Consider the following 13,229-nt stretch of genomic DNA (forward strand, 5'->3'; position numbering starts at 1 on the left):
TGTGTACTGTGTGTACCGTAAAAGGCGTCAGAATTGGGGAGGTTGTAGCCCACACTAACTAGTCTCCCACCCCTACCATCGTCTACCGTTGACGTGTCTTTTTCTCTCATTATATTTTTTTTGTTGGGGAAGGATGGAAAGATTAGAACCAAATTCGACATTTTTAAAAAACGTGATATTTACTTTCTGAATGGAATAAAAAGTTATTTTTCTTTTATTACATTTACATTTTTAATTAAAATTAGAGGTGTTCGTTCGAGTCATCTGGTCATTTTTAAATCATGTGTTTCGGATCGATTAAAAATCGAGTTTTATGTCCACAATAATTTTTACCTAATTTTAAATTATTTTTACGTAATCAACAAAATAAAATGATCTGAGTAACAACTTTATCCTAACATACTTCTATTTCCTTCGTTTCATTATAGCTGCTATATTTTTTTTTTCTATTTCCTTCGTTTCATTATAGTTGCTACATTGTTTTTGTGACGTAGTACCATGTTTGCATAAAAAATTATTAAAAAGCAGTATTCATTCAATTAAAGGGTTCAAACAATATTTTATATAACTGTAAATAATGTAAAGAATGACAATGTAGCAAGTATTTCACAAGCCATGGAACCGTGGAAGTATTACAATTCTTTACTTGGCAGTTGGCACTCGTGTGATGTTCTAACTACTTTTTCAGTAAAATTAGTTGGACCAATAAATTGCACTTAATCCTATTGATAATTAATTCACATAGAAGTATTTTATATATATATATATATATATATATATATATATATATATATATATATATATATAGTCAAGTCGCATTGAGAATTAAGTTTATATGTGAACCGTAAAAACAATCTCTCCGATAAAAATGTCTTACTTTTTCGGAGAAATGATTTTACTTTTGGACAAAAAAAAATTACCTTTGTCTTAAAAAAAGGGGTACTTTTTAGTCAAAAAGTATTACTTTCAGAAAAAAAAATATAAATTCAGAGTAACATGTTTTTTTCGAAAAGCACTTTTTTATGTAAAAGTAACACATTTTAGTGAGTTTTTGTTCATAATTTTTTCTTAAAGTAACACTTATTTGTCTAAAAGTATCATTTTTTTTCAAAAAAAGATAACACTTTTGTGAGGCAGATCGCTTGTCACGGTTCTCGTATAAGAATGGTTCTCACTTGAACTTCTTTTATATATATATATATATATATATATATATGTATATATACCTTAAAATAGAAATTTTTTTTTGTACAAGTGTGTAATTAATAGTCAATACTGTAGTTAGATTTCCATATAAATTAAATCAATAAATTTTTTTTTTCATTGTTTTAATGTTTTAATATCGTCTACAAAATGAATAGTGAACATTTAAACAAATATTGTATTGTGACTAGTTATTTAGTTTTCTATCTACACTATTGGTCATGTTTAGTAATTTGACCATATTTAGTTGTTTTTCATTTTTAATCCACTAATTAAAATGTTTGATAAAGAGATGATTGGAATAGAAAAATGGCGTATGAAGACAGTTGTAGTGGTTAATTAATGTACTATTCAAGCAACTAATTAATATTAATGTCCTTACATTTTATTTTACATTTTTTTAAATAATTCAAATAACATTATTTGCCAAACCCTTTTTGTAAAACTTATTTATTTATCAGCTAACTAAAATTATTTATTGAATTCATTATTCTTATCATTGAATGTTATTATTACTTGCCACTAAATATATATCTTTAATGCCAAACAATACATTTGACCTTTGTTGTTAAATTTTGAATATTTGGATAATAATTAATACTACTCCTATATTCTTTTTCCACAAATTGTTGCATCTCATATCTCATATATAATTTAAATAGCTAGCTCAACTTATACTAATTATTTATTCAAAAAAAAAATTATACTAATTATGAGAATAATGAGCTCTTTGTTTCTAATTCATCTTATTAAGTGACGGTCTCTCATAAAAATAGTTGCTGTTTTGTAATCCTATTTTTGAATGGAGTACAAATATGAATTTTTTATCAGCTTTACTCATCCAGATCTTGTTTACAAATGGAATATTGAGTTAATGATAATGATAACATTTGGAGGTTAAAAGGCAGCCATATGAAAAGAAGAATCAATTTACTTTACAATGTATAGTAACTTGGTGGATCATTTTAATTAATATTAATAAAAAAGTTATAAGGAGAAAGTTAGGTAATTAAGGGAGTGATGAGGGCAATTATGTTCTTTCAGAAAACTATTGCTTTCCAAATAAGGGTTGTTCTCTATAAATAAAAATTTAATTAGAAATATAGCAGACTAGGATGGAAACCCTGTGCAATATACGGATTTTTAAATACGTTAATATTTTAATGAAACTTTAGGCGAATGAAAATATTAAATGAAGGTACGTAATAAAGTATTTAGATATGTATATTGTAATTAAAAAAATAAATATAAATAAACATAAAATAGGTTGTTAATAAAGAGTTTATAGGTATTGAAACACCTTTTTATATACTACATTCTCAGTACGATGGCATATTTCATCATCCTTGTCGCATATGAGAAGTATTAGTCATTTCCTGCTAGTCACTCTAGAAACGGCAGCGTAAAGTTGTCCATGACTAACAATGTAAATGACTGATTTTAATGATTAATTAATTCCCTAAATTGTTGTATATTTTTACACACAGTGTAATTTTGGAGTATAATTTTCTAAATATTGTAATTCCAATTACACCGGAATATAAGTAATTTATTCTGCAGCATAATATTCTACGTGATGTAATTCCAGAATTTTATCAAACAATATATAATGATTTACACAGTACATTATATATTTCCCATTATAATTTTTAAACAGTCCATTGATATACAACAGTGTAATTGGAATAAACTTGATTTATTGCATCCATAAATATGAGTTCATCCGAAAATATAAATTTGTAAATATGGTAAGTGTAAAAACGCAAATTAGTAAAATCTCAATATAATTTTTTAAATAGTGCATTTATATACATCAGTGTAATTAGAATAATTGTGATTTATTGCATCCATTAATGTATGGACTTTTGCGAAAATATAAATTTGTAAATATGATAATTGTGAAAATACAAATCAGTGAAATTCTATTAATACCATCCAATGGAAAAAGGACAAATAACATGCTCATAATTAAACTTCATTTTTCTATTATACAATAAAATTAATAAAATGTATAATTCTAATATAAAGTGATAGACATGGAAATAAAAAAATTGACCAAAATGAAAAAAACTCAAAACGATCAAGTTCAAATTATGATCGAATTTTAATCATTTTTCATTTTTTAAGACAAATTACGGATCAAAAGTTCGAAGTATAGCCCACCGATTTTCCATCAAATTTCGAGTTGAATAAAAAATTAGCAGGTCTTCGACCATTGCTGATTAAATTACAATCTTTATTTTTATTGCATCAACCATAACTCCGACTTATGTTTATCACATGTATATGAGAAAAACTTATAATCGTTACTCATAACAAAAACATTACTAAAGCAAGTCTCCGACTAAATCGCCTGTAATTACAAGCTACAACAAACAAATGATAGTAAATCAAAGCAATGCCAGAGCCTTAATCTCAAAAGATTGAAATCGACTACGTAAAAAAACACAAGTGATTCATGTAGTCAAAAATCTCCACAACTTCTTTCCTATCGACGCCTGACCTGGATGATCATGATAATCTTCATTTTCATCTTCCTCAACCTCGCTATAATCATCCTCATCTTCATTCTCGTTGACCATGCTTCTGGTATCTTCCTCGACATTTTCCGATATTTCATTGATCTCGCTCGGCCTTGGCATAGTATCTTCAGCTGTCTTTACTTCTGCACTTACTAATCTATTTTCTACTGATCTCTCAGCATCAGCTGCCGCATGATCCTACAAAAAAGGAAAAAATGGGGAAAATGTAAGTCGGACTATCACCGTCTATCAAAAGTAGGCGGTTTAATGCAACTGAAAAATTAATATCCTCACCTTATCAGAGAACTCGATACTTATAGCATTCGAAATTTCAACCAAATGCAACATTCTGTCGCTCTCAACATCAACATCCAACGACTGAACAGGTGTTTCATCGAGGTTTTGCACTGCTTTCTTAGTCTGTTGTTTACGGGTAACCTTATGTTCCGTCACTGGACTGTTTTACATCAAAAGATAAAGTTTCAGAACAAAGCAATCTGCATAAGCAAATATTAATCACTAAGTATGCTACACACTCTACCAACAGCTACATCCAGTACTTATTGCTTGTACTAACAAGTAACAGCCCCAAATGCAGTGTAAGGAGCCATCAGGAACGGTGGTGTAGACAAAGTGACCCACGTTTTGTTTACCACCTCCACGAGGCTTTATTAACTAAGCTAGCAGACGTCCACTATGCAACCTACAAGAACATGTTAGCCAATAACAGGATATATAACCCGTAATTGAAGCAAAAACCGTAGCAACGAATGCAGGAAAGAGACAAGATAAATGGGGTATGAAGTCACCAATTTAAGTAGGTTAAGATATTTTAGCAACCGAAAAGATTGATTCTCGGTAAACTTAATATTTCAGATCTAGGGAACAAGAACCTCATGAAAGCTTCTACTTCTAGCACCTTCAGCAATACCATTTTCATGGTCCAACTGGCCAAGGCACATTGTAGCTAAAATCCTGATGATATGGGACAGATATTGCTAGACATTAATAAGACATACCATAACCCAAATTTGTTTAAGTGGCCCCCACTTCCATGTAGTCAGGGTTCGGGGAGGTTGGGTGTAGGAAACTTTACCCTTATAAATCTAAGAAGATGTTTTCGATTGACCCACTTAATAGCAAACACCATATGCTATTTTCACATAAATATGAAATGTATATAACTAAACGAGTCATTTTACCATGGTCCTTTTTAATCAGAAACCAATTAACTATAAAATTCTTTGGCTCAGTCAAGAGATTTTCAACAGACATTCATATGTTTGGAAAAATCGGCAGAGCGCAGAGAGTAGAACCAACACCATGTGAGTAAGATTACTCGTATCAAAGAACAGATTCTGAATCAATGGAGCATGTAATCTAATTTATGAGAGTAACATGAGACTCGGGTAAATCTACGAAGAATTGTATATAAGTTTTTGTGTGCATCTAATCTAATTTATGAGAGTAACACAAGAAATCCAAGATCATATCCCATTTGCTCATGTTAAAAATGTAGGGCTGAGAATTATAGACCTGAATGTTACAAGTGTAGAAAGTGAAGTTCATGTTCTTCATCAGCAGTTGAACACAGAATGTGATCAAGTTGATGACCATGATGATGATGATGGTCATCATTGTTGTCATGATCACCATCATCATCATGATGGTTGTGATGAAGATGAATGAAGATGAGGATGCACAGGTAATGAAAAGGTAAGAAGATTATATTTATTAGAAGGATGAAACAGGGATCATGTCCAAAAGCAGAAAGAATAGCTGTCTAATTAGATTTTATCACCTGCTGACTTTGTTATATTATTGATCAATTGTTTTGGGTAACCAAATTCTGTGATCTTAGGTTGTTTTTGTACTTCTTAGTGCAACCAATAGATTTTGTTTTCATAAAATTTTTGCTACCCTCTGTAATTTATTTAAGAGTATCAGCTTCTGAACATTTTAAGCAAAAAATGGTAATTCACACAGGCAAAGCTTGACATTGTTAATTCACCATAATTGGTATTTGTTTTGAAAGAGATTTGGCTCCCATATTATCATCTATCTAGATTGCTATCGTCAATGACAATATCTACAAAGTTCTTAAGGTATTTTTCGCCTCCTCTGAAAGTTTACCCCAATTTTGCTCATCAAATTGTCAATGATTAAGTAATGTGAAAATTTTCATCATAATTAATACCAAATAAAACATCCACAAATAAGCTTTACATTCAGTATATCAATTTACTCTTTTGATGGATTGCTAACCACATCCGAAACTTTTTCAAAGGCTAAAGATTTGGTTGGCAGGCCTCCTCAGTTAATCTAACTGATAAATTTAGGATATATGCTCCAGATACACTTTGAAGAAAGATGATATGAAACCAAGTTTCACCAAAGCGACTCCATCTGGAACCTCAATACCGCTGGTAAGGCCATTTTTGCTAACTCTCTTAAAGAATATGTTTTTCGCAAATCCCAATTTATGTATCTTTATATAAAAACTTCAGTTTTCATTCATAACCACCCCTGCAAAGCTTATTCATGGCATGATGCTGTTACACATTCAAGTTCCAAAACAAATGATGGCACATTGCTCTTTCACGTTTATGCCATCTTTAAAAGGATTTTTCTTATTAAAACTTCTGGTGTGAATGAATGATATCATATATGGAAATATTAGAAATATAAACAAAACAGATGATTGTATTGTTAAGTATCAGATGTTCCAGAAAGTTTTCATTAGCTAATATGTTAAAAAGAGACAAGTAGAGATACATTCTTACACTGCATGATGCCTAAGATAGTATCGCTTTTGACCAGGAGTAGGTAATGCAGAAGCAACTCCTTGTCCCCTTTTCTTCCGTTTCGCAGTTGTCACACTATCAGCATTTCCCTCACTATTATCAACATCCTGCTCACTTTCGGTCAACTTAGAGGCCTGAGAAAGACGGCGCTTACGGGCATTGGTATTAGGTGCGATGTCATCACTGAGGTTTTTCTCTTGGTTTCCACTAGTAGAATCATTTGGCTGCACCTCCAGCTTTTCATTCCTTAGAAAAGCCTCTGCATCTTCCACCACAGCTTTGACAGAATATGTCCTCCAAACTCCAGCCCCACGCTTTTTTCCTGGTTGACGTTGGCCATTCTTTACATCAGACTTTTGCGAGCCTTCGTCAAAGTTTGGCTCAACTGGCAAAGAATTATCAACGTTGTTTTCTTTATCATTAGATTCAGCAAATAAAATGCCCTCTTTTCCTATTTCATGCGTTAGTCCCAGCTCATCAATAGCAGATGATTGTGCCCTCACATTTACATTCTCCGAAGCAGAAGTTTGCTCCCTCACATTTCCGTCAGCCTGAGAGTATGCAGCAGATTGTGGAGACAAATTAAAGATGACCGAAGCACACTTCCGCAGCACACTCATCTGCCCACTTAGTTGAGGAGGATTCCTATCAGCTTCATGAAGGATAGATTTTCCTTTGTTTAAATCTCTTGAAGCATCGTCTTCATCCTTAACATTATTCTGGGTATCACGAGAAAGACTTCGGAAATCTAATGGCCCCTCCTCAGCTGCTAGCTGGAGATCACTACAAAGAAACGCTTTAGCAGAATCCCCACAGTTGTTGCAGCATTTAATCTTCTCAATTAAAGCACCAAAGTTATCCCTCTCAGAAACCAACTGTTCTCTCTGTTTCTTCAACTTTTTACTAAGGCTTTCAAGAACCTCAATATCCTTAAATATATCAATACCAGTTTCTTCTAGCCGCTGCTTGTTCAACTCCATTTCCTCCCTTTCCTTCTCCAAACGATGTCTTTCAAGCTCCATCTCTCCCCTCCTTTTCTCTGCATCATCTTTTAACTGTTTCAAATCTCTTCTCTCCCTCAACTGCCTTTCTTCGAAAGCTCTCTCCTTTTCTTCAATTAGCTTGCCCCATTCTTCCCGTCTCTTGTGCATTTCATTATATAGATCTTGTTTCTGCTTCTCAAAATCTTCACACATGAGAGTGTACTCTTTATTATCCTTGTCTGCCAACATTAACTTCTCATTTTCCATGGTAGCTTCAAATGATTCTTTCAGTAATATGATGCTCTCTGATTCCAAACGAAGGCGCTCCTCATCATCAGCTCTCTCCCTTTTCAATCTCTCCTCTTCTGAGTCACGCAACTTCTCAAAATTGGCTTTGTTTTCAGCTAGTGTCTTAAGTTCAATATCCACAACAGCTCGTTTCTCATCCAATGCTTCCCAATCTTTCTCAAACTTTACCCTTTCAAGCTTCAAGTCTGCAGCTTCCTTCTCTATCAGCTCAGTTTGACGCCTCACACTGTCTATCTCCTGCTTTAGATTTGACTGCAAGCGAATATACTCTGTCCTTTCTTTTTCAGCATCTTCCAGGCTTTTTAGCTCTTCCTCAATATGCAATTCCTGTTTCCTTACATTGTTTCTTAATATATCAATTTCCCTACTTAAAGTCTCGAAACTCTCTTTCTCGGCATTAATTTGTTCCTTCTCCATTTTCAGTCGTTTCTCTTCAGCTTTTAGAGATTTCTCTTGCTCCTTCATAAATTTATGATTTGCTTCAATGTTCTTTTCTTTCTCTTTCACCCTCTCTGATTTCTTCTCCACTGCCTGTTCACGTTTACTTAACTTTGCCTCGAGATGATTGATTTCTGCTTCCTTTTGATCCAATGCTTCCAATCTGCTTTTTAGTTCCTCTTCAAGAGCTGTTCCTTTTTGTTTGATGTCTGACTCAAATTCATGCATTTTTGTGTTGAGCACAACCTTATGCTCATTAAGAAGCTTCTCTAACTCCACCTATGACAAAATGGAAAAATACAAAAAGATTTTTTCAATGAAAATCCAAAAATGCTAGAAGTTTCTATCATATTAACAGTAAAACAATGCGAAGTAGAAGCGCACTTTGCACCACAGCACAAAAATCCACATTTACAAATTATACTTGATAAAAGTGATATCTTGAAATTATTTTTATTATAGCCAGGAAAATGATGAGAGAAAGCACAATACATTTGAAAACAGAAGAGCAAAAGCACACATTGAAAACAGAAGGACCACTTGAGGAACAAAAATTGATGCATCATATGCATTTTTATGCATCCACATACAACTATGACCAGATTGTTTTCCCAGAACAAATCATACAACAGAGAAAAAAGCCATCTTGGACATAAAAACCATAAAAGCAGAAGATTCAATATGATGACATATTCTCCAATCTCCAGTTATTTGACATTTTTTGAACGCATATTAGGGGTAGGGATGGGCATGAGTTGGGCAAAGTGGATTCGGATCCTATTTTTTTGGTTGTACCCACACATCCGGAACCAGATTTATAGGGTCTAAAAAACTAGGAACCTGACCCCAGATCTAGGATCCAAATCCAGATCCAAAAATTTTTTTTGTTTGTACAGAAAATAAAATCGAGATAAAATTAAATTAGTAATGGTATATTCATATAAAATTTATAGTTCTTTGCAGAAATGAAACACAAACTGTAATACAAAATGATGTTAGTTTATGTCAGTTTTGCCACTAACATCTCCAGCATTAGTCTTGCTTCCATAATAACAAAGAGGTCGTCAAATAGCGACTCTTATTACCAGAGTCTCAGTATACTGCTCACAAACAATAAGATGAATCATTTAAATCTAGTTCCTTTAATCCAATACTCAAAGAAGAATGAATTTTGCATTCCACTTGAAATTGAAAGACAGCAAAATGATCATAGAATCTCTCTTAAGAAATACAACTTACTCTTTCCCTTGCATCAAGTTTTTTTTCCTGTTCATGCACCTTTTTTTGTCTTGCCTCCAATTCGCATTTCATAGCTTCAACTTTCTGCATTGTAAAAAAATTAATAAGTGTATAGAGGATGCTAAGTATATAAATGTACAAAAGTATCAAACACTCATAGTGAAATTCACCTTCTCCTTCAGATTCAAATCCGTTAATTCATTCTTAACATCAGCTTCTACTTTCTTCAAAGTTCCATTAGCCAAATCAATCTCCATTTGTAACTTCTCCATTTTAGACTCCTTTACTTTGCTAGAGACATCAATTGCATGCAACTTCTCCTCTCTCTCATTAAGGATTCTACGACTCTCACAAAGCCTTTGTTCGCCTTCTTGTAATCTCCTCTCCCACTCAAGCACATCCTCCTTCCGCCTCCGAAAATTTGACTCATGTGATTCTCGACTAAAATGTCAAATAATCAACGAAGGCAAAGAAATTAAGAATAATACAAAGCTAAAAGATGAACTCAAAACATGAAATCACTAATTCAAAATAAAAGTCCTACATTAATCACTCAACTTAAAGCATTCTTTAAATTAGACAACATACTCTTGAGTTAATGATAATTTTTCCCTATAAAGAATGTTCTCACGATCTTCCAAGTCTTGTAACTTCCTGTCTAACTCAAAATTCTGTCTATCTAGCTCAGCAAGTTTGGCATCAACTGAACAAGCTTTTTCCTCCACGTCCAATTTTCTTTTACGAAGTTCATCCATGTGGGCATTCAAATCAGTCACAGTAGTCTCAGATGTAGCTTTAGCTTTTGCATGGTCTTCATGTATATCACGCATAGCTCTCTCAAGCTGCAAGTAGAAAATTACAGGCCTCCAAAGTTCAGATACACCACGTATGAAAATAATAATTATGTCAAAGAAGGATGAAACAAGTTATGAGCTTACAATGCACAAACATTGAATCAAGAGAGAAACACCACTATATCACCAGCGGTTACAAGACAGTCTCTTATAGACACCACCACAAACTAGAATTAATGCTCAACCTAATAAAAACTCCATATGGACCATCATAGAAAATGAATCGCACTAGTGGGCTTATAGCTAATCTGGAAAATATGTACTCATATATTTATTTATATATGATTCCATGGATTCGCAACTAAATACCACAGTAGCCACCAAGTCCAACACCAATTACAGGTATTTCTTGACCATCAAAGTAGTCAGGGGCTCAAAGCAAAATACGATTTACTTCAGTTTTAAATACATATTACAAAAAATATAAAAAATTATAAAAATAAAGAAAGAAAATACCACTTTTCATATTGATGCAATTTTGGATTTTCTTTGCACATGACAAAACCAAAACCAACGTAAGTGGTTTCCTCTATGCTTCATTAAAAAAATCATATGAAAGGAATGCAATTACTTCATATAAGAAATCAAAAAATTTCTCATCGGAAAAAAGAACATTTAAAGAAAACTATAAACTAAAAAAAAGAAACAAAAAAGTCCTAGTCGCCCATGCTACCAAAGATGTACAGGCTACTCAAGGAACACCAAAATGCAAATATTGGTGCGATTTACAAATTTGACCAAAATTTAAACAACTAAAAAAAAGCAACTTAGCTAAGGTAGAGATATATAAAGATAAATCTTACATCAACGACACACTTTCTTTCTGCAATTAAAGCATTCTTGAAACTTTCCTCCCGCTTCTCAGCTTCGGAAACAGCAATCATATGAGCAACCCTCTCACGCTTAACAATCTCCTGAGCTTCTGAATATTCTTGCTCTAAATTTTCAGCTTTTGAAACTAAATCCTTTTTCTCGATAAGTAAGAGGCCCATATTGTATTGATAGTCAAAAAGCTATTCAAAAGAAGACAAAGAATTAAATTAGACTTCCACACTAAGCATTAAAAGACTTCAGTGCTAAGTAGAAACATACAAGAGATCCATGTTGTAAGATAGAAAGCATCTGACCAACATGTGAAGCTAAAAACTACACAACTAACAATGTTAGAAACTTGGAAAAATTACTCAAAAACATCATAGGTCATAGTTTGAATGAAAAGGCCTAGCTAAGACAAACAAAATTCCTTAGACCCACAAGGCCACCGTACACTATACCATCATTTACATGCTTCTCTATGAAACCTTTCTAATTTGGAGGTGTGTGTAGCATTAAGCTGAATGTGAAAAAGTGACATATTCTTTTTCTAAAAACAGTAGTTAGCATCAACAGAACATATATATAAACAAAAGAAGACCAACAAATCCAAGTCTAAATTGTTCAACTTCAATGTAATACCACACATAAATTTCTGTATAGCAATATTTGTAACATTTACACTTTTGGACACCATTTTCGGAAGGAAAGGAAGGGGAAGTGGGGTAGATGAGTGTGTTATCATTCCAAATCTTTACAATGTTGGAACTTGAAAGGATTTGCTTCGTTTAAAATGTGACGGAGTTCCTCATTCCAATTCCGTTCCCTCCATTTCCATTCCTTCCTTTGTTGGTATCCAAATGAGGGAAATCCAATCCCTCGATTTTCTTCTTCTTCCTTTCCTTCATTTCCTCCTCTCCAAACATAGGTTATACTTAAATTTTAAAGCTTAACAAACAGATTATGACATGGCAGAGGAACTAGTGGGCAAAGGTCGGTCATGGCCTATCATTCGAAAATCACTGAAAATGTTATTTTATCACTAGTTAACCACAATACTCGTCTCGTTGTCAATATAACAAACTGTTCAAATACCCTATACTCCTGCCAAATTTTTACCCCTCACCTAAAGATCATTTCTTATGTTGATATGGAATTCCACACCCCACCACCACCACCACCTCCTCCACCTATGCTTCCACTATGGTCATTCTACCTTTAAAGCCCAGTACTTCATAACTCTCAATTCACCAAAACAACAAATGAGTGATTCATAGATAAGAAATTTTGATTGCATTAACAATAAAGATCAAGAAACCCTACCTGTTTCAGAATCTAACTTCCATAATACTTCGTAAATACCCACCAAGATTTACTTATAACAATAAAGAACATTTTTGAAAAATTAAAAGAAAACCTCTTTTTCAAGCCGAGACATCTTGTCAAGCAAAGCCTGACGATCCTTCCTCTCAATAGCAGACTCATCCAACAAACCCGCTTCCTTAAACCTCTTCCAATCCTCTAAATTGCCGTCATCAAATCCAGAACTTTCCGAAGCGGCAAGCGAATTCGTGGGTGGAGGCATAGGTGGAGCATCGAAGATAGCGAAATCCTTGTTTTTTGCTGAAATGCTTTGGGTGTATCTTGAATTGGTTCTAGGCACCGAAGATGTCGGCGTCTTCCATTGAGGAGTGAACATTGAAGATACTGCTAGTTTTGGGGGGTTTCTGGAGTGGTAGGGAGAATTAAACCCAGAAAAAGGAATCGATTTCAAATGATGATATGCCGGTAACGGCTAACCAAGGCTGTGTATACGGAGCGAAGTGAAATCAATTCTGACGGACGTGTGTGTTCCTGACTTCCTGAGTTTTCTGACAAGGGCTTTTGAATCAATAAACTGCCCCAAACTTGGGGGTTTGATTCTTTCCAATAATTTTAGAATTTTCACCTCGAAAACATACTACTCTGTCCTCTTTAATTTGCATCAAAGAAAAATTCAGTTATTTGTAAAAAAAATAATAATAAATAAAAATAAATAAAAATAAATAAATAATAAAAATTAAA

General features: G+C 33.3%; 1 protein-coding gene across 1 annotated transcript; it reads right to left on the minus strand.

The window, feature by feature from the left end:
- Nucleotides 1–3,355: 3,355 nt before the first annotated feature.
- On the minus strand, nucleotides 3,356–13,080 carry LOC130807436 (nuclear matrix constituent protein 1-like). The gene is made up of 8 exons (XM_057672643.1): nucleotides 12,583–13,080; nucleotides 11,156–11,365; nucleotides 10,087–10,340; nucleotides 9,669–9,939; nucleotides 9,499–9,582; nucleotides 6,509–8,538; nucleotides 4,020–4,182; nucleotides 3,356–3,923 (listed from the first exon to the last, which is right to left on the minus strand). Exons 1-8 carry the CDS (start codon nucleotides 12,862–12,864, stop codon nucleotides 3,660–3,662), a joined length of 3,558 nt encoding a protein of 1,185 aa, XP_057528626.1. The 5' UTR covers nucleotides 12,865–13,080; the 3' UTR covers nucleotides 3,356–3,659.
- Nucleotides 13,081–13,229: the final 149 nt, after the last annotated feature.

This window comes from Amaranthus tricolor, chromosome 3 (assembly GCF_026212465.1).
Source record: "Amaranthus tricolor cultivar Red isolate AtriRed21 chromosome 3, ASM2621246v1, whole genome shotgun sequence".
Classification (NCBI taxonomy): Eukaryota; Viridiplantae; Streptophyta; class Magnoliopsida; order Caryophyllales; family Amaranthaceae; genus Amaranthus; species Amaranthus tricolor.

What these genes read in the sequence shown, in the direction of transcription:
- LOC130807436 (XM_057672643.1), bottom strand. Translation starts at nt 12,864, where the DNA reads ATGTTCACTCCTCAATGGAAGACGCCGACATCTTCGGTGCCTAGAACC. An exon ending in AAATTATCATTAACTCAAGA is followed by an intron (nt 9,940 to 10,086) that starts GTATGTTGTCTA and finishes TTGACATTTTAG; the next exon opens with TCGAGAATCACATGAGTCAA. An exon ending in GTATCGAGTTCTCTGATAAG is followed by an intron (nt 3,924 to 4,019) that starts GTGAGGATATTA and finishes CCTTTTTTGTAG; the next exon opens with GATCATGCGGCAGCTGATGC.